The 22,791-nt window shown below is 48.5% G+C and overlaps 1 protein-coding gene and 1 long non-coding RNA gene across 7 annotated transcripts in view; one reads left to right on the top strand and one right to left on the bottom strand.

Annotated features, from left to right (window-relative positions):
• Positions 1–22,791, top strand: part of B4GALNT4 (beta-1,4-N-acetyl-galactosaminyltransferase 4) — a 179,295-nt gene that overhangs the window by 135,698 nt on the left and 20,806 nt on the right. For all 6 annotated transcript variants that reach the window (XM_081884509.1, XM_081884511.1, XM_081884513.1 and 3 more), the window contains 2 exons: positions 7,381–7,459; positions 12,024–12,090. In XM_081884509.1, the coding sequence (XP_081740635.1) occupies positions 7,381–7,459; positions 12,024–12,090 (146 nt within the window). The remainder of the gene's footprint in view (positions 1–7,380; positions 7,460–12,023; positions 12,091–22,791) is intronic.
• The window catches only part of LOC309354492, an 89,984-nt gene continuing 69,917 nt past the window's right edge, over positions 2,725–22,791 (bottom strand). Inside the window, exon 6 of the long non-coding RNA XR_014162331.1 lies at positions 2,725–3,354. This is a non-coding gene — a long non-coding RNA (uncharacterized lncRNA). The remainder of the gene's footprint in view (positions 3,355–22,791) is intronic.

Raw genomic sequence — 22,791 nt, 5'->3', positions numbered from 1 at the left:
GAAGCCTGCAGGGTTGCCTTACTACACAGGGCACTTTGTCAAAAGCTTGGTACAGTTAACGCCAGTGGAAACTGGTCTAGCTATATTTTGTGTCTCATTCACTACAATGGTGCAGAAACAAGACACCCAGAGAGTATTGAAGGGCATGGAACAGCCAAGTCAGAAACCACCATTCTTCGCTTCTTTATCCTTTATATCAGAGTGGCTAACCTTCTGTGGCTCAAGGGCCCCTTTGAGCGCTTTCCCACTCCCTCAAAATCTGCATGCCCACCAAGCCCATTTCACACACATGCATACACTCATGCAGCGCAAAGGGTAGGACAATCAGTTTACACTCAGCAGTGTTTATGCTCTCTAGGGCAGTGCCCGCCCTGGGATAATCTTCTGCCCTTGGGAGGAGGAACAAAGCCCCTTCTCTCTGTGGTATGGCACTATTGGTTAAAGGTCCTTAGACAGGAAACTGGAAGGAATGCTTCTTCCTGTTTCTTTTCCTCTCTAAAGCCTTCCAACAATGGCAATAACTTTGTAAGAATGGTGCAGTACTGGACGGAGAAGGGGTCCTCTTCTAAAGGTAAAAAGACGTGACGCCTCTCATCCCTGCATATCGGATCAGCAGAGACCTCTCCCAATGGTGGGGCACAATAGTGCCACCTGCTGCCCAAAAACACTCAGTTGAAAATAGTGGAGGTAAATGATTGGGGTTTTGCAGGCCACCAGAAATCACGGGTTAGCTACTCCTGCTTCATATAGCACTTGCCACTTAGAACAACCCTGTGTGGTAGATACTTCTCCAGTTCTCAAATGGAAGCTGAGAGATGGTGACTTGTTCAGGGCCACACAGTGAGTTCTTGGCAGCAAGTGAGTCCAGGTCTCCCAGTCCCAAGGCCAGCTCTCCCGCAGGGCAATCTAAGGATGGGAAGTGCATAATTGTTTCTGTAAACTTGCTTCTCCATGAGCCTTTTGCGCTCTCTCTTTCTCTCTCTCCTCATTTCCCATCTCTTTGCATCTTTCTTTTCCCATAACAACGCTCCTTTCCACTCCTCCTCCTCTTTGTCCTATTTCCAGGCTTGTTGGTCTGAAGGTACTTCCTGTCTAGATTTGGTGCCAGTCAGCTCCCCCTTCCTGTTTCTTTGCCTCTCTCTCTTTGACACAGCCCTGGATGGAGCTGGCAGCTCTCGTCTGGGCCTCTCTTTGCCTGTGTTATCACTCCGCTGCTGAGCAGGAACTTCCATGGCATTCTGCAGTTTTTCCTTGTCCACTCTGCATACCTCTTACTTGTTCTGTTCATTCACAACGAATGGCTGCAGAGACAAAGGCCCTTTTGCCCTACACCAGGAAAGAGGCTTTATTCAGCAGGCAGCTCCCGTGTTGTGAGCAGAGCTTGCGAGGGTGGTGCTGAAGGAGGCCGCTGGGAAAGGCTGCTCAAGGTTATGAACTGCTCCCTGGCCGGTGGTGGCCCAAGGGCTGTTGTCATGTGCCCTGTATAAATATATTTGCAAACATTTTGGCATCGCTTCTTGTTTCTCTGCGATGTATCCTGTGTGCCATGCCCTCAGATTGGCAGAAGGACAAATGTGAAGAGCAGGGCATGCAGAGTTTTCTTGCTAGGGTCAGGACATGAAGAGATCTGGAATAATAGTGGAGATGTGTGCTGAATGCTTATTGCTTACCCCAGCTGCTGGAAGAAAGAAATGAGGGAAGCTGTCCAAATGCAAAAAAAAAGGGGGTGGGTGGGAGGAATATGAATGGACAAACACCTGCTCTGAGAACAGAGGGGCCCAAACCAAGCCTCAATAGTGGGCGCATTGGCAGATTTTTCCAGCTTAAGTGCCATGCCTGCCCCTCAGCAGAACTAGTCAATGTGATCTCTGTCACTACCGATCAGTGTGATAGTACTGCTTAGTGGGAGAAATTCAGTATAGTGATAAGAGGATCACTCCATCAGTGCAAGCATTTTGATTGCACTGATACAACAATCTCCCCTTCCCTCTCCCCCCCCATGTTTTGTTCTAGGGATCCCCCCCCCCCGCAGGCCAATTCCAGGGGCACAGGAGAAGATGGGAGGGAAGCAACATTGCGTTAGCAGAATCCTTGCATGGGCTTCTGCTAACAGGACCAGTTAGTTGAAGCCTGCCCAGTGTTAGGGTCCAGTGCATGATGGGAAATGTGTCTTCTTAACCAGACATAAATAAATAAAACCAGGGATCTCTTGTCTCTTGTACCTCTGTGAGAGAAGCATGGTGAATCTGCAGGTAGTTTCCCCATTTCAGCTTTAAAAGGCATTGAACTGAACTATTTTCCTCACTGATCTCTTTGAAATAGTTAGGATAAGCACCCGTATATGGTGCAGTGGATTTGCCGTAAGAAAATACTCCCAATAGCAGTCCAGTAACATCTGGAGGACCACAGGTTCCCTGTTACTCCTCTAAACAATCAAGATGAGGAGAGCCCAAGGTTTCCCTGTAACCGCTGTCATAGACTGTTGCCTGCAAGGGTTGTGGTTGGCTCATGAATAAGACATGAATAGGCCTTGCAAGATTTCTGGCACCCCTGTGGGGCTACCATTTAAAAGCACTCAGTGTGGGGTGTGAATATACTTCAGATTCCCTTGCAGATGATTAGCTGGGAACAATTCAGTGCTGTAATCTAATTAGGGAGCCGATGAAAGGAAGTGGGAGGGAAGGGCGGGGACTGGTGGTGGTGGCAAGAATAGTTTGGGCACATTTGCCACACACAGTTCCTTGAAGCAGCTGATTGGAGCTCGGCCAGCTTGGAAAGCAAGAGCCTGCCTGGTGCATGTCCCCGAGTTCCCAAGGGAAATTTTGAGATATTTTTTTCTCCTTTCCTCCTCTTCCTTCTCCTCCAATTGAACCACAGTTGTGGTGAGCAGGGCTTGGTGTTCTTGGTTTACACACCCTGGTTACACAGAGCAGTGCTCTCACACACATGGCAAAAGAGATGGATTTGATTCTCTTTCCGTTACCTGATGGATAATGGGACATAATAAGATATGAAAGGGGTGACACAGACAGGATTATTGGTTGGTTGGTTGGTTGGTTGGTTGGTTGGTTGGTTTTAAAAAGTGTTCCACAGCACTACTGCATCTGTCACATCTCATTCCTGTCCTTCAGCAGCACTACATCTTTGCTCTTTTGGTATCAAGTCTTCACACAGCTCTGCTACTGCACTCAGAAGGCCAAAGAGAAGACTTCTCCTGTAGTCCCATTTGGGTGATTTCATCTCCCTTGTTTTTCACCCTTGTGAACTTTAGTGTTGTAAGTCCAAAGCTTAGGCATCTTGATGAAAAAAGGATGAATGCATTTCCCATTGTTTCACTTGAGTAAAGTCTGTGATCTGAAATCCAAACAACAGCAAGACCTGCTCACATCTGGCTAGGAAGGGGTTTAATTAAGCAAACACACACCACACACACCTCCCCATTGCCAAATCCAAACTGAGCAGTATTGTCTCTGCATATGCAGAACTGAACCCTGTTTTTGGCTGAAGAGTTGGGCATGGCTTGGAGGTTTTGTTGCAATTGTCATTCTCAACAATATATGCCACCTAGTATATTAAATAGGTTTTAAAAATATATATGGTGTTGTTGTTTTAAAAAAATCCTACAATCCAAAGTCATCTCCAGGAAGAAGAAAGTAAGGGACAAGACTATGTACATGTTCTGGAGCAGCACCATCAACTCAAACAACTTGTTACAAGAAGTTGATCATTTATTCATTTTCCTTGATATACAAACACATCAGTATTAAAAAGGAAGAGAAGAAGTAGGTAACTGTTAAGAAGTAATGGCTGGGGGGAAATGTTTCAAAGTTTGAAGAGTGAAATGCTAAAAATTAACAGTGATAGCATTTCAGCTTGTGGAAAGACAGAAGAAAATGGCTGCAGATCAGTCTTGGAACAAGAAATCTGAGGCCTAGCTAAGAGGGAGGAAGACAGAACCTGCTCCTGAACTAGCCTGGACTGAAGCAGCTGCTTTGAGCTGTGGAATCCCTCAGGGTGGCACTCTTCCCGCCACCAGCGCCAGGGTTGCGTGATGGTGATGACTTCTGGTGAGATTTTTCTGAAAGGCACTGTGTGACTGGTAAGCAAGGCAGGGGAGTCACCTTCCCATTCATGTCAGGTGGCAAAATGGGACTGGCCACCCCTGGAAGAAGAGTGAAGAAACTAAACCTGATCATAACAAGAGATCCCAAAGCAAGTTGGCAGCAAATACAAAGGGGACAGATAATTCAGAACAGTAACACTAGAAGTAAGAAGTGAGAGTTGAAAAAGAAAAAGATTTGTCAGTGGAGCAACACAATCAAACTGCGACATAACACAAAGACTGTAAATGGCAGCAATATTACCAGAAATTAGTGGTTTACCATGGGAAAGAGATTTTAATCAAGCCGAGCAAATTCAAACCTGAAAATGTTCAGAAAGCAAAACTATGAAGAAAACCACCACGGTCAGTTTTATGCTTTCTACCCTTCAGTGTCTTCCCAAACATGGGCGCCCTACTCTCAGAAGCAATAGAAGTGTTTAGTTTTTCTAGGTAACTCCCTTCAGGTGCCATGCCTAATAATCTTCAGTGTGTCTGCACGTGCCTCTCTGTTTGCAGCCAGTGACTGAATTCCAGAGGTGGTGTGAAGCTTCCAGTTCCTGAAGACGTGTGAGGCTGCTGCCTGGAGAACATAGGAAACAATCCATCAAGCCCAGTACTGTACTCTGATGGCAGCAGGATCTCCAGGCAGAGCTCTTGCTTTCCTGCCAGAGGTGACTGTCAGGGAACTGCCATCAGTGCCGGAGGGCAAGAGCAAAATCCAGAGGGATTCCAGAGAGCGTCCTGGGATTGGGAGAGGCAGCCCCTCTTCTGGGGAAGAGAATCAGCGTAGCACCAGTGGAGAAGGGGGGCAGATGGGGGAAGCGGCGAGGCGGTCCCATGACTCCTTGCCGGGGACCAGCGGGGAGAGTAGAGGTCCTCCGCTGCCCACGCCCTCCATGCGCAGAAGGCTTTCGCGCAGAGAGAGTAGGAGGAGACTAGGCGTCAAAGAGCTTCTTTGCTGGAAGAAGTTTAAGAAACGCCCACTGACGGATTCTGCCAGCGATTGAGACAGCCACGGGTGAGTGGCTGTCCAGACAGAAAAGGTTCACTCAGGCAATTCAACCAGGCTTACGCACGAGCAACCCCTAGAACCATCACAGTGACCTTGTCCATTCAAAGCACATGCTCTTCCAGTCCACTCTTGTCCCTCCCATTTTGGTTGCTGCTTGATGTTAGGGCAGTCCCTCTCCTTGCTATTTGTCTTTGAGGTGTACTGTGCAAGCCCATGTTTCCAGGAAGATTCCACCTGGCCCATTGCCTTTGCCACCAGCTCTATGGATCAGCTCCTCTCTCCTTCAGGCTTCTGAAGCACCACATCTCTGCTGAACCATGGCTGCAGCTGAGTTAGCAGGCACCAGCTGAAGTTGGCAGCCACCACCCCTCCATTCTCCCCATGGGGTTGGCCTGCACTTTCTTCCCAGCACTTGACAATCTCTTGCATGAAAAGTACCAAAGGTCTGTCAGCCCAGGGTGTTTGTGTGTGCTGTGAAATGAACCCAGCATCCCAAGTATCTGGTGTCTTGGGCAGCTTAAGGCAGAGAAGAGCCTTCTGTCTCGCTGTGTGAGAGATGGATATGGTTACCATGGCAGCAGTGGCATGCAGCACACCAAGCCAGCGAGAGCCTGTGTGAGAAGGATTTTAGGAGCCCTCTGCTCTCACTGATCAGGACTGACAGGCAGCAGTGATCGAACAGCGGGATCTCAGCTGCAACTGCGCCTGCAGTGCCTTGCCTCTGTCAGCTGGGTGTGGGCATCTATTGCCTCCAGAACTGCTGGCAGCATTCTCTTCATATCTGTTCTTTAGTTCTATTCCTAAACCTTTTGCTCCACTCCTTTTCAATGTAGATGGTTGTTTCCTGAATGCTTCCTGAATCCTTCCTAGTTTGCTTTGATCCTGTGCTGAGGTTCTGTGTTTGTGTCCTATATGAAATCCTGCTGCATGGTTTGGAATTTGGCTCACATCTGAAGGTATCCAGATTTCACTTGGGAGGAAGAAGAAATGTCTTGAGTCTTGCCTAGTTGTACAGAAAATAACTGAACTTAAATGGGCAAAAAAAACTGGACCTATGAGGACAACGCGTGATACAGATTGTATTGCCAAATGAGGCTGCAGGTGGGGCTTCCAGTAATCAGAAAGAATTTCTTTGTGCTACGCATGCCTGTGTCCCATTCTTTCTCTGGTACCTCTTCTCTGTCCCCATATCAATCTCCTCTTCCCCATTCTGACTCTGCTGTCTGTACTGATAACACTATTATGGGCGAGGAGAGCTGTAACTTCTCCATAGTCCATTGCATCAGGCACTTTTCTTTTATCCCAGTTCACTCCTAGTATCAGAGTTGATGTTGACAGCAGATTTCCCCCAACCCTATGCTTTATACATAAACAGGGAAGGCAAGTGATTTAAAGACCATGGCTTTGACTCTTAGCATTCAGTGATCCTTACAACCATGCTGCAAAACAGATTGTTGTTGTTGCCCTTACATTTCAGAAGGAAAGCAGGGAGAGAGCTGAGGTTGAGGGACTGAGGGGAGGTGGGGCTGGAATGTTTGTGGCTGAGATGCTGTTTGAACCACTTGACTTTTCAGATTACAGCTCAAGCGCTTGGCCACTGCAACACCATCTTCTTCCTCTTTCCCTCACACCAGCCACTGCTAAATTGCTCCTAATTCTGTGAAAATGTGATTGATGCCATGATAAATACATTGTGGAACATTGGGTGATTTTGCACACTCATTCGCAATTCTTTCTGTGTTTGGAGCATTGATATGCGGTGGGTGAGCACACTTTTGGCCCAGATTCAGCCAAGTTATTGCACTATAAGAAGTTAGCATAAAAAGTCCTGCTATGGGACTTTCTCCCCTCCCTCTGTGTCCTCCCCAGAGCTGCTCAGGAGGGTTGGAAGAACCCCTAGGACAGCCCATGGGGAAAGGAAAGGGGAGATCAGGCAAGCAGAAATGCTTGCAGAGATAGAACAATCGCCTTAGTGTGCTGTTGAGTTCCACTCTTTGGTATGGAGTGCATTTTCCAGCTAGATCATGGTGTTTGAGAGATCCTGGAAAGAGGCAATACTTATTGCCGAAGAGTCAGTGTGGAAGAGTGTGGGTGGAAACTGGCTTCATTCACCAGTTTCATTCACCTAAGATTTCTGTTCCGCAGCCCTCCAGCATCTGCTGTAGCTGAGAGTTCCTCAGGGACAACAGCATGGCAGTCCTCAAATTCATGTAACCTTGGAAGTATGCTTGCTGTTTTCTAATGATCTCCTTTGCTTCCCACACAGTGTCCTTTCCTCTAGGCGCTATTACTTCGAGCTCCTCCACAAGCAGGATGACCGTGGCTCAGACCATGTGGAAGTTGGTGTGAGTAAATAAATCCCTCTCAAGCCTCCCCCCACTTTAAGGTACAGAGCACCTGGTAGGAATATTAAACTTGTTTTGAAAAATAGAAACAGACCTACACTTGATCTTAGCCAAAAAAAAGGCCAAGAAGCCTTCTGTTTTGTGCTCTCTTGACTAAAAATCTTGACAGTAAATAAACCTTCCATCCCCATCAAGGAAGCTTTTATAGTCAAAAAGACATCTTTAGCACAGCTTTCACTGGTCAATTTTGAAACGGCTCTTATTAACTCAGGACTAGTTTGCAGATTACCAGGTGAAGAAAAAGCATCTGGCCATGAGGCACCCAAAGGTACGTATTTGCCTCCCAAAGCTAGCAGAATGAAACATGTTTTCCACCATTTAAACTTCCTGAATCTGCTTTACAGTAAAGCAGAGGGAGGGAGGAAGATTATTCCTTAGACCATTTTTCTCATTTTCCTCAGAGCTTGAGGAGAAAAGTCTTTTCTCCTTAAAATTAATTGTGTCCTTCTCTGGGGAAAGAGCCAGAAGGGAGTATGAGAGGGACTTCCTAGCTGGTAATTTCTTAAACTCTTTTATTCTCAAGATAAAATGTCTCCCATCTCCTAGAAACTTTAAAATAGACTCATTTTCATGCCTCTCAGAGGAGCTGTGTTCCCTTTACAGAAGCCTTTGCTGCACAGCAGGCTGCTGGAGGTGAAATATTAGTCTTTTTAAAGAGGCTCCATTCATCCCACATCTAAATTAAAAGGAAGAAGAGCCACTCAGTGCAAATGCTCTTCCTTCCCAATGGCTGCCTGTCTCTGCTGTGAAGTCTCTGCCAAAAGGATTCTAGGTCACCCTGGCAGGTGTAACACCCAGAGAGCAGGGAATATGAAAAAAAAAATTACCAGATGGGATTTATCTTTGCTTTAAAGTATTATGCACCAATCGTCTGGTTGCTTTGATGGATATGAAGCACGTACGCATGCAAGGTTGTTCTTCCTGCTCATCAGCTATTTAGCATGTCTATGTAAGTACTAAATGTGCAGAATGAACAGCATATGGGCCTGTCTAAAAGCAAGTGTGTAAACTAGACAGATGAACATTGACACATTACTGCTTTTGCCACTTTACACGATGTTGGAAAGCTTGTCAGTCATTACAGAGGCCTTCCAGGCACCCCGATTAACAATAATAAATCTCCAGCCTGCTGCAGGAGAAAAGGAAGCAGCCTTTATTAAAACTACTTCGTGTTTCGACATTACAAACTGTTACGTAGCAAAACAGTATGTCTACTTAGCTACAGAAATATTAGCAGTGAGCCTGAATAGCAGCTGTTTGACTCTCCTCTGCTAAAATCCTGGGCTGTGTTCCTTACAATGATGGTACAGAAGCGCTTCCTCTCAGGGACATGCATAATTTGAATGGCTTTTCAGCTTTTTAACATAAAAATTGTGCTTTGCTTTTAAAAGAACCAAATGCACATGGGCAAGTGGGGGAAGGGCAGTTCAGTCAACTGAATCAGTGTTTGGTTCACTGATCCCATTGCTCCTACTCTGAATGAGAGAAGAGCTGGGTTCAGCCTTTTGGTGGAGTTGCCCTCCAACACCTTTTCTTTTCTTTTTTTCTTTTACTACTTGTGTAGGTACCCTTTGCTTACCCTTTTAATAGAAAGCCACAGCATGTTACAGTTCCTCACTCAAAAGAAGGAACAAGGGTTCAGCTGAATGTCAGAGAGCTCAAAAGCATCTCCCAAACAGTTTGTAATTGTGCTTCATTGCTGGAGAGGGGAGGTATACTTCCCTGTGATGCTAAGGCAAAGGGCAGTATAGAAATAAAATAAATAAAATAAATAAGCATATGGCCTGCAAATAATTTATGAACACACAAACATGCTTGTAGAGGAGGCTCATTATGTGGTGAAGCTAAGAGGGTCCTTTTGTGTTGATGTTTTAAATGGCTGCATGTGTGTCCTGCATGAGGACTGCTGGGTTTTCTAATATATATTTTTAAGGAAGAGTTAAAATATAATAGAACTTATTGAAAAAGTTCACCAAATGGCACATATTGGGCAGTGGAGGAGGCACTCCTCATATTGATGACCCAGGCACTATCCAGACAGTGTGACACTTGGGCAACTTCATTTCACACAGCACTCACTTCTCACTTCCCCAGCAAAAGAAAGAAAGAAATTGGCTGAGTGCTCAGAAAATACAATGTTCCTGTAAAAAAAAATGGAAAGAAAAAGTGCTAATATGTTTTAAGATGACTGTGTTCCTGGCAGTTGTTGAGTAACAGCTGCCCAAGTTGTCTGCAGGTTAGAGAACAACCAAAAATAATACTGGGTGTTATTCAACCAAGTTTAACTAACTTAATCATGTTCAGTCATTTCATTGGGCCTGCTCCAAGTAAAATACAGTGGTGCCTCGCAAGACGAAATTAATTCGTTCCGCAAGTCTCTTCGTCTTGCGAGTTTTTCGTCTTGCGATGCACGGTTTTCCATAGGAATGCATTGAAAATCAATTAATGCGTTCCTATGGAAAAAGCCTTCCCCCGACCTCTTCTGGCGGGCGGCATTTTAAAATCGCCCGGGACAGCGGAGGACTTCTCCGCTGTCCGGGGCGATTTAAAAGCCCCTGGGAAGGCAGGCAGGGGGGACAAAGGCTTTCCCGCCCGGCCGCCCGGCTTCGGGACATCGTTCCGATGCCGGGCGGCTGGGGGAGGCTTTCCTGCCCCACCGCCCGGCATCGGGACGATGCCCCGATGCCGGGCGGCTGGGGGAGGCGTTCCTGCCCCACCGCCCGGCATCGGGACGATGCCCCGATGCCGGGCGGCTGGGGGAGGCGTTCCTGCCCCACCGCCCGGCATCGGGACGATGCCCCGATGCCGGGCGGCTGGGGGAGGCGTTCCTGCCCCACCGCCCGGCATCGGGACGATGCCCCGATGCCGGGCGGCTGGGGGAGGCTTTCCTGCCCCACCGCCCGGCATCGGGACGATGCCCCGATGCCGGGCGGCTGGGGGAGGCTTTCCCGCCCCACCGCCCGGCATCGGGACGATGCCCCGAAGCCGGGCGGCTGGGGGAGGCGTTCCCGCCCCACCGCCCGGCATCGGGATGATGCCCCGAAGCCGGGCGGGGGGGAGGCTTTCCCGCCCGGCCGCCCGGCTTCGGGACATCGTTCCGATGCCGGGCGGCTGGGGGAGGCTTTCCTGCCCCACCGCCCGGCATCGGGACGATGCCCCGAAGCCGGGCGGCTGGGGGAGGCGTTCCTGCCCCACCGCCCGGCATCGGGATGATGCCCCGAAGCCGGGCGGGGGGGGAAGCTTTCCTGCCCCACCGCCCGGCTTCGGGACATCGTTCCGATGCCGGGCGGCTGGGGGAGGCGTTCCTGCCCCACCGCCCGGCATCGGGACGATGCCCCGATGCCGGGCGGCTGGGGGAGGCGTTCCTGCCCCACCGCCCGGCATCGGGACATCGTTCCGATGCCGGGCGGCTGGGGGAGGCTTTCCTGCCCCACCGCCCGGCTTCGGGACATCGTTCCGATGCCGGGCGGCTGGGGGAGGCGTTCCTGCCCCACCGCCCGGCATCGGGATGATGCCCCGAAGCCGGGCGGGGGGGGAGGCTTCAAAAGCCGTCCGGGGGCTTTTAAATCGCCCCGGACAGTCCCGGGGCGATTTAAAAGCCCCCGGTTAGGCAGGCAGGGGGGGCAAAAGTCTTTGCCCCCCCTGCCTGCCTTCAAAAGCCGTCCGGGATAGCGGGAAGCGCTTCCCTGCTATCCCGGACCGCTTTTAAAATGCTGGCGGTGGGGAGCAAAGCCTTTCGCCCCCGCCGGCCTTCCTGGACCTCTTCTGAAGTCTGGAGGGGGGGGAAGGCTTTGCTCCCCACCGCCAGCATTTAAAAAAAGGTCCCCGAGATTTCCCTATGGGCTTTCGTCTTGCGATGCAAGCCCATAGGGAAAATCGTCTAGCGAAGCGTCGCAAAAACCGAAAAACCCTTTCGTCTTGCGGGTTTTTCGTCTTGCGAGGCATTCGTCTAGCGGGGCACCACTGTATAGTTGACTGTTGCCCATTATCCAGAAAAGGATCAGGACGATTCAGCAGAATTGCATGTTCTTGACCCAATGGCAGGGTGTGGCCAGGCCAGACTAGCTAGTAACACTAAAAAGCTGTTATCGGATCAGTGCAGTGACTCAGTTTGTTATCTCTGTAGTTGATTCACACCTGCTGGCTATGGTGGGCAGTGCCACCTGATTCTTGGGCTCAGCCCCAAAGTGCCACATTCCCAAGGAACAGCAGGCTTCTGGCTGGGTGTGGAGCACACACTTCTTCCATGCAACATGTTCTCCCAAGGTGTTGCACCAGAGAGCGGATGAAGAGCCACATGGGGCAGAAACAGTCACCAGCCGGTGTGAAATAGGCATTGAATGGGAACTTTAGCAGCCTGCCTTCTGGACTCTCCTGAATTCCTCCCCATTCACATTCCTACCAGCTGGTCTTCCGCAAACTTCCTTTCCCCCACATGCAGGAGCACACACAATACATGCATATATAGATTGACCTTTCTTTATCACTCTCTTGTCTCTTTCAGTGGCGCGTTTTTCTGCCCAGCTTCAAGTTTGAGGTCATCGATTCACCCTACATTTCACTCTATACAGGTAAAGCGCCCCTCCCCCCTGAGGCTTTGCAGCCTTAGCTTGATACAGGATTCCTCCTGCAACCTGCAATGTGTGTAGTTGGTGCACGTGTAAAGAAAAGAGCGTGCCAGCACGATCCTGTAGAGTTCATTGGCTGTCCATGTATTGAGACCTCCCATTGTCATGCCAAAAAGCACCATTGTACTATCAGGCACCCTGTCTCCAGGCCACACTTTGCAAAGGTTCTGGCTTTGCACTTGAGTGTTTTTGCTTGGCTGGAATGTGTCATTGAACTCTGCTAAGGCTCCTTGCTTCTTTGTACTGTATGGCGGATAGAGAATTAGTGTGCACACCTTCTTGGGAGTAAATCCCATTGAACTGAGCTTTGGGCGTACTTTTGAGTAAATGTCTATATGATTGCACTGTAGGGCAGGAAACCTCTAAACTCGGGGGGGGGGAGGGTTCTGAGTAGATACATCAGAGGTCTAAATGTGTGGGGTTTTTCTCCCCCCCAAAAGAGGGCAGAAATTGTAATGTGCGGGGCTGAAAATTCCCTTTGAAGTCATTTAGTCCAACGCCCTTTCACTAGACCAGTGGTTCTCAAAGGGTGTATTGTGCCACACTGCTGTGGCAGGAGTGAATGGCAAGTGTAGCAAGAAAATTCAAGGACAATCAAAGAAGCATTTGAGCATTTAAGTATAGTATAATATAGCATAGTATAGTGTAAAAATATTATGCATACATACATACAACCAGAAACAATATGCATGCCTCTCTTCAAGAGCATTGGCTATTCTTCTGCAGTTCTCCATGACATATGGTTGTGAATAGAGATTTGCATATGAAAAGATCAGAAAAGGGAAAGGCTTCTTTGTATTGATGAGGAGATGAGAGTGTGTTTGTCTCAAACCGGACCTAATATAAATGAGATTACCTGGCATAAGCAAGCTCACACATCTCATTGAGTTTGTATACATATTTAAGGTACATATGTAAGAGGCTTGTTTATAATAATATTTTGGGAATAATTAATGTTCTTATGGAGCTGCATTGTTTATACTTTCTGGATGTCCCATGATCATATTATAAAGTAGTTGTGTTTCTATGTTATAAATCAAGCACTGCTAGGAGTTGCTTCTTTTTGTTTTCTGATGTATTTCTTATCAATTAAAAATAAATCGGTGTGGAACAAGCAAATTTTCATTCTGAAAATGTGGCCCAGAGAAAAAGAGTTTGAGAACCAGTGCGCTAGACCTTCGGTATATAACTGCCTGCAACTGCTTAGCTCTCAGTATTCACTTTTTTTTAGTGCACAAGCCATTGCTCCACGTCTGTGGGGTGATAAATACACTTAGAAAAATAGTCCCAGATGAATCAAGCAACTGAGCCAGCAAAGAATTGTAATCACGACATGTATGTGTGTGTGTGTGTGTGTGTGTGTGTGTGTGTTGCAGGAAGGGAAAGCTAAAAATAAGATAGCAGGCAGCTGTGATCCTTCATGAAAAGGCAAAGGGGGTTTGGGGGTGTGTATAGACTTTACTGGGCATGTGCATACTGGGCATATATATTGTATAAGCAGTCGCCGCCGCCCAGGGCTCTTGCTGCCCTTTCCCCCTTGTGTCTTGCTCCATCTCAGAGTGAAAAGCAAGAGGCCAGCAGAAGAGCACCCTTGGCAAATACCCGTCAGCTGGTGCTTCCAGAGCTGACTTATGAGCACCTGTCTTGTAAGCAGGGATGGATAGTGCCGAGTTTAATTAAATCCATAGATCTTCCACTTCCCTCCTCATAACCTGGCCCGGCAGCAGGAGGCGCTTGATGAATAGATCCCTGCCTGGCACTCAATACACAAGGCGCCTGTAATTAAGTATCCCGTGGAAGGTGGAGATAAGGTGGAGGGGTTGGGCAAGTCAGCCTCCTTTGGTACAGAAGCACGAGGGCTCGATTGGCACGAGAGGAATAGTGGCAATTGGGCTATTGACAGAAGTGCCTGCAAGATGGATGTGCTGTGGGGGGATATTTCCTTCCAGATACATCAGTCACTGTGACTTTTCTCCTCTACCCTCTGATCTGCAGCTTTGTGCCCCATGAGGAGTGATTTTCTTGTTATCTTGCTCTCTGGCTGCAAACTCCTTCCTTGGCTGCAGGACAGTTATTAAGAAGGAGTGATTGCACGTGGAGTTGGAAGAGACGGTGTCATCTTTTAGGGGGAAAGGCTACAATGTGATCTCTTTGTAGTGTATTCTTAGCCGCTGCACAGATAACGGTCAACAATAATCTCTGCATATTCTTAGATGTCAGAAGGGGCTCCTAAGATGTGCCCATAAATGCACATAGCAGTTTCATTTTGGCGCATGCAGTTGACCCAGAGTGTCGTGTAGATGTTCTTGGACTCCTAAATCCCATCAATCCCAGCCTGCATGGCCAGTGGTCAAGGGAGCTGCAATCCAGCAACTACATTGGAGGGCACTACATTGGCTAGACCCGAGCTAAGTCATAGTGTTAGTACAGTCTAACCTGGAAGTCACCATGGCATGAATGTCAGAAGCTAAATCTTACCATGTGATTATGCTGCATCTTTCAGACTAGCAGACTGACACTGCTGGTGCTACAACAGTCATAGGTACTATACAGCTTCAGGATGCTGTCTGCATAGGATTGTAGGAGTAACTAGAATCTCTTCCACTGATGTAAGTGATTCATCCCCAGCCCTGGCCAGAGCTATCCAGCCTCTCCTACTTTTCCTTACCCCATTTACCTTTCTATACTCTGTATGAAGAGACTCTGAACAGCTGACCTACACTCACTCACCAAACAGCCTGTCATTTCTGTGTGTAGCACACTTTTCCCAAAAGGGATGTTTGAAAGCTGTGGTGAAGAATTTTTGACTGAGACAGGCCTTTAATGGTAGATGCAAAGAGCTCTCCTAGATCCAAATGGCTTGCGTATTTGACAGAAGAGGTGCCCATCCAGTCTCCCCCCACAAAAAGTGAACGGCCTGCCCCGCTTCTTTGTTAATATAAAAAAGGTATTGTGTTTTCTTTTAAGAAAGCATATGCACACATGCAGGCAACATAAAACATTATGATAATCAGCAATGATCAGTAGAATATATTACAGCATTAGCTTCATTCATTTTTATAGTCTATATAATTCAATGTATCCACAGTCCTCCCGAGTCAAATTAATTCACTTAGCATACACATATCATGCCCTTTACTTTATCTTATATATTGTTGTTTCTTCTAGTAATTAGCTGGTTCTGCAAACTCTACCTTCTGATACCCATTGAAAATAAGTTACTTTAGGGCTTCTTCACACTTACCTTTTGCCCTGCTCTTTAGCTAAGCAGCTGGGTTTTTTGTTTTTTGTTTGCCCCAAACTTCCTCCACAAAAGCCTGCTCTTTAAAGCTAAATCAGAGCAAAAATCAACTTGGGTTTTTCACAGATTGATGCTTGCTCCAATTGAGCTTTAAAGAGCAGGTTTTTGCAGGGAAAGCTCTGGAGCAAAAAGCAAAAAAGGACACTTGGGCATGAAACTTTAAATGGTGGACCATGCCTGCAAAATGCAGAGGAAAGATAAGTATGGCTAAGTCCTTATTCAATAATAATGCTTGCCAAGTCCTTTGCCTGTCCCCTGTTCTGACGTGTTCTCTCAGGCCACCTCAGATAATGTCATCTTGAATTTCCACCAGCTTGGGTCCATTTTCTACCTTGTGTCATATTGGGAAATGCTACCAGAGTCTGGATTTGAGCACTGACCAATTGAGTAAATTCTTGCTTTTCTGCCACTTCTTGCTTTCCTGCAACTGTATCAGCTCCAGTCAGGTGGCATGAGTGGAAATCCTGCCTTGTCAGTGAGCTAAACAGATGTGACTTGAAAATCCAGGAGGCATATTTTTGTAAATAAGAGTGAGGCGACTTCTATGGTTGCCTTTTGAGTGCTTCAGAGCATGAAGGCTTGGTTGGCTCTTGTGTTACAGCACAAAAGTTCTTATATCATACTTCTTATTTTTGTGTCATTAAGTGCTTGTGTGCTACTGTCTAGTAAATTTTAGGGCAAATGCCCAAAAGGGGGAAATCAAAATAAGTATGTTTTATATTTGTGTCTTATTTTCTCTAGGCTGCCTGGGGAAAGGAATGGAAGCTGGAAATATATATTAAGCATTGTTGAAAGCATCAATTTTAGCATTCAACCTGGGGAATTAGAGACTGGGGCTGCTTTCATTGTGTCAAAAGAATCTTTTCTCTCGCCATAGCCGGGAAAACTTTAATCACAGCATAGGTTGAAAGCTTTCAGAATTGTTGCTCTGGTTTATTAGGATGCTTATTTGATTTTTTGTTTTTTGCTACCAAGGCTTGCCTTGAAGGACTCTTGTTATTAGCATTATAGGAACAATACTGAGGGAGGAAACATTTGCCAAATCAAGCAGAGATGGTTTATCTGGATAATTTGGGTTTATACAAGGACCTGCTTGAAGGTCCCACCCCTGACTCCTAGAGTTGCTCATTTGTTAGCTCTTGCGTCTCCGACATCCACTATTAGTAACCAAGCCTTCCACATTTCCAGTCTGTGTCACTTAATGAATCTATCCACCCACCCAGATGTTCGTTCTGGCCCTGTTTCTGTATTAAAGTGTGTGTGTGTGTAAGATATGCAAGAAAATTCACATTTAAATATGCATTTTAAAATATATTTTCCCCTCAAAATATTCTAAGCCTATTTTCTATCAAAATATGCATTTTATATGTGTTTTGGTTTTTGAGACAATAACTGCACCAGACCATTCAGAAAGTGCAAAAGCTGCCGGCTAGCTTAAGTTCCACCCTACACGTTAGTCTGGGAGGAGTGGATCAAGACAGTTCATATTGGGCTTTGCAAATATTGAATTCCTCAAGTTCCAGCTCATCATTTTGGAATATCTGGTCAACATCATAAGCTAGTTTTACATCAGCAGAACCCTTTTGTCTGCAGTTAACCTAGGCAACAGGGAACTTTCCAGGCTTTTGTCAGCTGAGGGTTGCATTGAAATTCCTCACTCTGCCCTCTTCTGCTGTTCATCCGGTTGGGAGGAGGTGTTCTTCTTTACTTTTTCTCTAGTCTCAGTGGGACCACAGGATACAAAAACATGCCAGTATAGCAACCCCCACCAGTGCCTGGAGTGGTGGGGTGTGCGTGCGTGCGCCATGCCATGCCATGCCATGGGCTGGTGCATCCCAAATAGGTAGGGCAAGCAGCACAGGGCATGCTGCCCCAGCAAATATATCACTCCCAGGAGGGACGCAGCTGGCATGTGCCAGTCCAGCGCCGTTGGGGAAAATTGTGGGGTGTGCCGACGGGAGGGCACCCGGGAGGACCCTTTGTGAGCACTATGTAGAAAGCACTGCTCAGTCTCTGAATGTAACGTAACTTCCTTGACCAAGGCTGTCATGAGAGCACTAGGTAGGTAAATTATGTACAAATAGGGAATGGCCGCAATAATAAAATCATTTATGTTTGTTTCCCCTTCCTCAGGGGACAATCAGAAATGCCTGGTGTAGTCCTGATTTTACCCTGTCCCCAAACACAAGTTATCTTGACAGCAAAAAAAATCGCAAGCAAGTGAGAACCACCTGTACTTAGTGATGGGTACATCTGCCTTTCTTCCAGCAGACCATGCACAGGGTGTGCTGACACAAGAAAAGAGAGTTAATGTTGCCATTCCTCTCCCTTGTCCCAGGCAACCGGGCTGTGTGAGCAAGCCATTGCTCTTTTCAATAGAATGATACACAGTGCAATTAACTTCTCCAGTATGTGCTACATAGTTCTTCCCTTTTATATTTTCCTCTCCCTTCCCTTTCTGTTTTAAAAGAGGCTTGTCTTATTTATTGATTGAACAGAGAACTCGGGAGAGTTGAGTGCGAATGTCTGCTGCTCTGGCATTGCAGTGTGAAGCCACAATTTGAGCCTCCCCTGCGCTTTTCCCCTCCCCACCCCCACATTTGAACCCTTCAAATGTGGAAGAGTTCGCCAGGTGAAGAGTCAACCTGATTGCTAAGCTGACTTTTTGCTGTGCTAAGCAATTTGGCTGAAACCTGCACCCCTTGCTTAGGAGGAATCGAAATGGCATTAGGTGCTGCCGGTTGCTCTCAGGGCAGGCAGTTTTCCGCCTGATCGCCTTCAGAGCAGCACACAAGGAAATGGTGTTGTCTGCTGTGACTTCACGATCTAATAGTGTTTAGCACTCTGCCGCTGAGGGTTGTTGTTTTTTCACACCGAAGGTTATGCCTCATTCAAAAGGCACAAACTGGTCTTGACAGAAACCCCCTTGCTAAGGAGAGGGAAGGGAAGTTCTGTCCCACAGGCAGAAGCCCTTCGTGTGAACAGGATGATGTCATTGGATACAATCCTAAAGCCTTTGATCCTCCTAAGATAAATGATCAAGGAACCCAATGGAAGGGAAAGTCCCCATCCTTTTTTTCCTCTGTCGTTTTTTTTCACCGTGCCTCCTCAAAATGCCCCTCTGGGAGGTTGGGAGGCCCTGCCGAACAATTAGGGATGGAGCTGCTGCAGGAAGGAGGAATTGCCGCACAAGTTAGCTTAAGGCTGCTGCTGCACCGTGAGTGTCTGGAGTGTAAGGCCTCTCCCTCCTCAGGCCAATTCCATCTGGCCTAGGGGGCGGGGCCCAGGCTCACCTTCGCCACGGCTTTAAGAGGCCTCATTGAGGCCAGGGACATCGCTGCTGCTGCATCCATAAAAGACTCAAAGGAGGCCTGGGACATTGCTGCTGCCGCTCTGCCGGTGAGTCTTGGGGAGGACTGCTCCCCCTGCAAGCCCATTTTCCATCTTGGGCCTGGGGGCGGGCCCCAGACTCCACCCCAGGAGGCCTCGGAACATTGCTGCTGCCGCTTTGCCGTGCGTTTGGGGGGAGGGCTCCTCCCCCTGCAGGCCCACTCTCCATCAGGCCAGGGGGCGGGGCCCACGCTCACCACTGCCGCAGCTTTTGAGGACACTAGTGCTGCTGCAGCGGTTGTTTGAAGTGTTTTTATATGTTTTAAACTGTTTTTATTTTTTGATTTGTTGTACCACCATAAGCTGTGGTTTTTATCTATGTATTTTTATTTTGTTTTGGTTTATTTTGGGTTGGGGTGGGGTGATTGTGGAGTGGGGTGGGGATTGGTTTGTTTCAGTGTAATTTTGTTTGTTTGTTTGTTTGCTTTTATATTCTGTAAATGGAGGCGAATATGAGGCTTGGGATTCCTACTGTGGAGGGGCGAGGGAGGTATGGCGGTGGGGGCAGATGTCATAGGCGAAGGGGATCGAGATACGGATATGCTCGTACCCCTTCCAATCTGCGCCCCATCCCGAGAGACGAGGGTAGGGTGAGCAAAGATTACTCACCTCCATCACTGGTGTTGTGCAATGCCAGGTCTATAGGCAACAAAACCGCCACCCTGCGAGATTTCTTCATCTCGCAGGGGGTCGACCTGGCTTGTGTGACGGAGACCTGGGTGCGCGAAGGGGATACTGTTACTTTACGAGAGATGGCGCCCCCAGGTTTCTCCGTCCTCCACCAGTCGCGGACTGTGGGCCGGGGGGGAGGGGTGGCATTATTAATCCGGGAAGATTGTTCTTTCAGGGCTCTACCATCGCCATCGATCCCCGGCATTGAATGTGTTGGCCTAGTGTGGGGCTCCGAGGTGAGCTTGGCTGTCTGGCTGGTGTACCGGCCACCTAGCGCACCAGCAGCCACCCTGCCAGGCCTGCTGGAGGCGGTGGCCGGCTGGGCCTTGGAGTTCCCTAACCTATTGGTATTGGGGGACTTCAACATCCATGCTGATGCCACTCCCTCCTCACAGGCTCTGGACCTGGTGTCTTCCATGGCGACACTAGGGCTCTCCCAGTTTGTTTCGGGCCCCACACATCAAGCAGGCCACACGCTGGATTTGATCTTTGGCGCTGGTATAGATGTGATCATGTTTCCTTCGATGAAGGTGCCATGGTCTGATCACTACGCTCTGAAAGCCAGGATTGACGTTCCACCCCCACCCTGCTTAGGTGGCGAGCCGATTTGGGCTCGCCCGCAGAGGCTGATGGATCCTGATAGATTCCGTCAAGCCTTGCGGGACCTTTCTCCCCCTGGCGACTCATTGACTGAGCTTGTTGAGGGCTGGAATACCCATCTCCTGGCAGCCATCAATGAGATCGCACCTAAGCGCCCTCTGCGACCCCGCAGAAACCGGGCTCCCTGGTTTACCGAGGAGCTCCGGAAAATGAAGCGGGACCTCAGACGGCTAGAGCGAGTATGGCGGCGTGCCCGTGACAGAGCTTCAAGAACATCTTATAGGGCTTTTATGAAAACCTACGAGATGGCTGTGAAGGCCACTAAGAAGTCCTACTTCTCGGCCTCCATTGCATCCGCTAGCTCTCGCCCGGCGCAATTATTTAGTATAATTCGGTCTTTAACGTCCCTCGAAGGACAGCCAAATTTAAATAACAAATTGACACACAGCTGTGAGGCATTTGCGAGCTTTTTTGCGGAGAAGGTCTTGTCGCTCCGCCATGACCTCCCTGCCAATTTGGATACAATAAAGGAACTGGAGGCCCCTCGACTGTCCTCGGGTCCAGTATTGGACCACTTCGACCGGATATCCCCAGCCGATGTGGACAGACTCCTCCGAGCTGGAAAGCCCACCACCTGTCCTCTTGACCCGTGCCCGTCTTGGCTGATTAGAGCGTGTCCAGACGAGGTGCGGGCCCTCCTGGGGGATATCATCAATTTGTCCCTTGGCACGGGGACATTCCCAGGGGAACTGAAGGAGGCAGTGGTGCGCCCGCTCTTAAAGAAAACATCATTAGATCCTTTAGATCTATCCAATTACCGCCCGGTTTCGAATCTTCCGTTCCTGGGTAAGGTGATTGAGAGAGCGGTTGCTGAACAGCTTGGTGGGTTTCTGGATGAAACATCGGCTCTGGATCCATTCCAGTCCGGCTTCCGCGCTGGCCATGGGACCGAGACGGCTCTGGTTGCCCTAACAGATGATCTTCGTAGACAGCTGGATCGAGGCGGGTCGGGGCTGCTGATTCTTCTAGATTTGTCAGCAGCTTTTGACATGGTCGATCATGAACTTCTGGACCACCGCCTTGCCGACGTGGGGATCCAGGGCACAGTCCTTCAATGGCTGCGCTCGTTTCTCTCTGGTCGGGGACAGAGGGTGGCGCTTGGGGGGGAATTGTCATCGCGCCACTCCTTGGTGTGTGGAGTGCCTCAGGGTGCGATTCTCTCCCCGATGCTTTTTAACATCTTTATGCGCCCCCTCGCCCAGCTTGTCAGGAGTTTTGGGCTGGGCTGCCATCAGTATGCTGATGACACCCAACTCTATCTGTTGATGGATGGCCATCCTGACTCGGCCCCAGACACACTGATCAGATGCTTGGAAGCTGTGGCTGGATGGTTGCGTGGGAGCCGGTTGAAGTTAAATCCTTCGAAGACAGAGGTCCTCTGGCTGGGACGGGATGATATGGGACTGAGGGGGCAGCTCCCATCTCTTGCGGGGGTGCAATTAGTGCCAGCACCGTCCGTTAAGAGTTTGGGTGTAATCTTCGATACCTCCCTCTCCATGGAGGCGCAGATTGCAGCTATTACAAAGGCGGCATTTTTTCATCTCCGCCAAGCTAAGCAGTTGGCTCCTTACCTCTCTCGCCCTGACCTAGCTACTGTGATCCACGCGACGGTCACCTCCAGACTGGATTATTGTAACTCGCTCTACGTGGGGCTGCCCTTGAGACTGACCCAAAAACTCCAGCGGGTGCAGAATGCCGCAGCGAGACTCCTTACGGGGTCTTCGCTGCGAGATCACATTCATCCGGTGCTATACCAGCTGCACTGGCTCCCGGTGGAGTACAGGATCAGGTTTAAGGTGCTGGTTTTAACCTTCAAAGCCCTATACGGCCCAGGACCCTCATACCTACGGGACCGCCTCTCCTGGTATGCCCCACAGAGGAACCTACGATCTTCAAACAAAAATACCTTGAAGGTCCCAGGCCACAGAGAGGTTAGGCTGGCCTCAACTAGAGCCAGGGCCTTTTCGGCTGCGGCTCCAACCTGGTGGAATGCTCTGTCACAAGAGACAAGGGCCCTGCAGGACTTGACATCTTTCCGTAGGGCCTGCAAGACAGAGCTGTTCCGCCAGGCCTTTGGTTAGGGCGCAGCCTGACTCCCTCCTCTGGCAACCTTTACAAAACTTTATGGCTGCCATCAATCTTGATTTTAATTAATTTTTATAATGTTTTTATAATGTCGCACTATTTTGGTGTTGTTAGCCGCCCTGAGCCCGGCTTCGGCTGGGGAGGGCGGGATATAAATAAAATTTATTATTATTATTATTATTATTAAGGGAGGAAACTTTACCAGCCTCTCTCCACCAGAGTCCCCACCCCCACCATCCCATCCCACATGGATCAGGAGACTTTGCAGAGGGGTAAGGGGAGAAGAGAGGCAGGAAACTCCTTCCATGAACTTGCTTAACTTAGAATCTACATCAAAGTCTTTCCCCCCTTTTTCCTTTTCTTTTAAAATTAATTGGTACTTTTTTATGCAGTCTTCACAAGTTCCTTTCTACTAATGCCTTCTGCTTAAGGCTAATAGCAGAAGCTAGCCCTGGCTGTTGCACAATCCCAGCTGATGGTGTGTGTCTCTGCCCCCAGCTTTTTTCAAGCTGCATTGCGAGTGAAGTGTGTCTGGG

Source organism: Podarcis melisellensis (genome assembly GCF_964234715.1).
Source record: "Podarcis melisellensis genome assembly, chromosome: 1".
Classification (NCBI taxonomy): domain Eukaryota; kingdom Metazoa; phylum Chordata; class Lepidosauria; order Squamata; family Lacertidae; genus Podarcis; species Podarcis melisellensis.
Note: the sequence above shows the minus strand (reverse complement) of the source record. Positions and strands in the feature narration are given on the sequence as shown.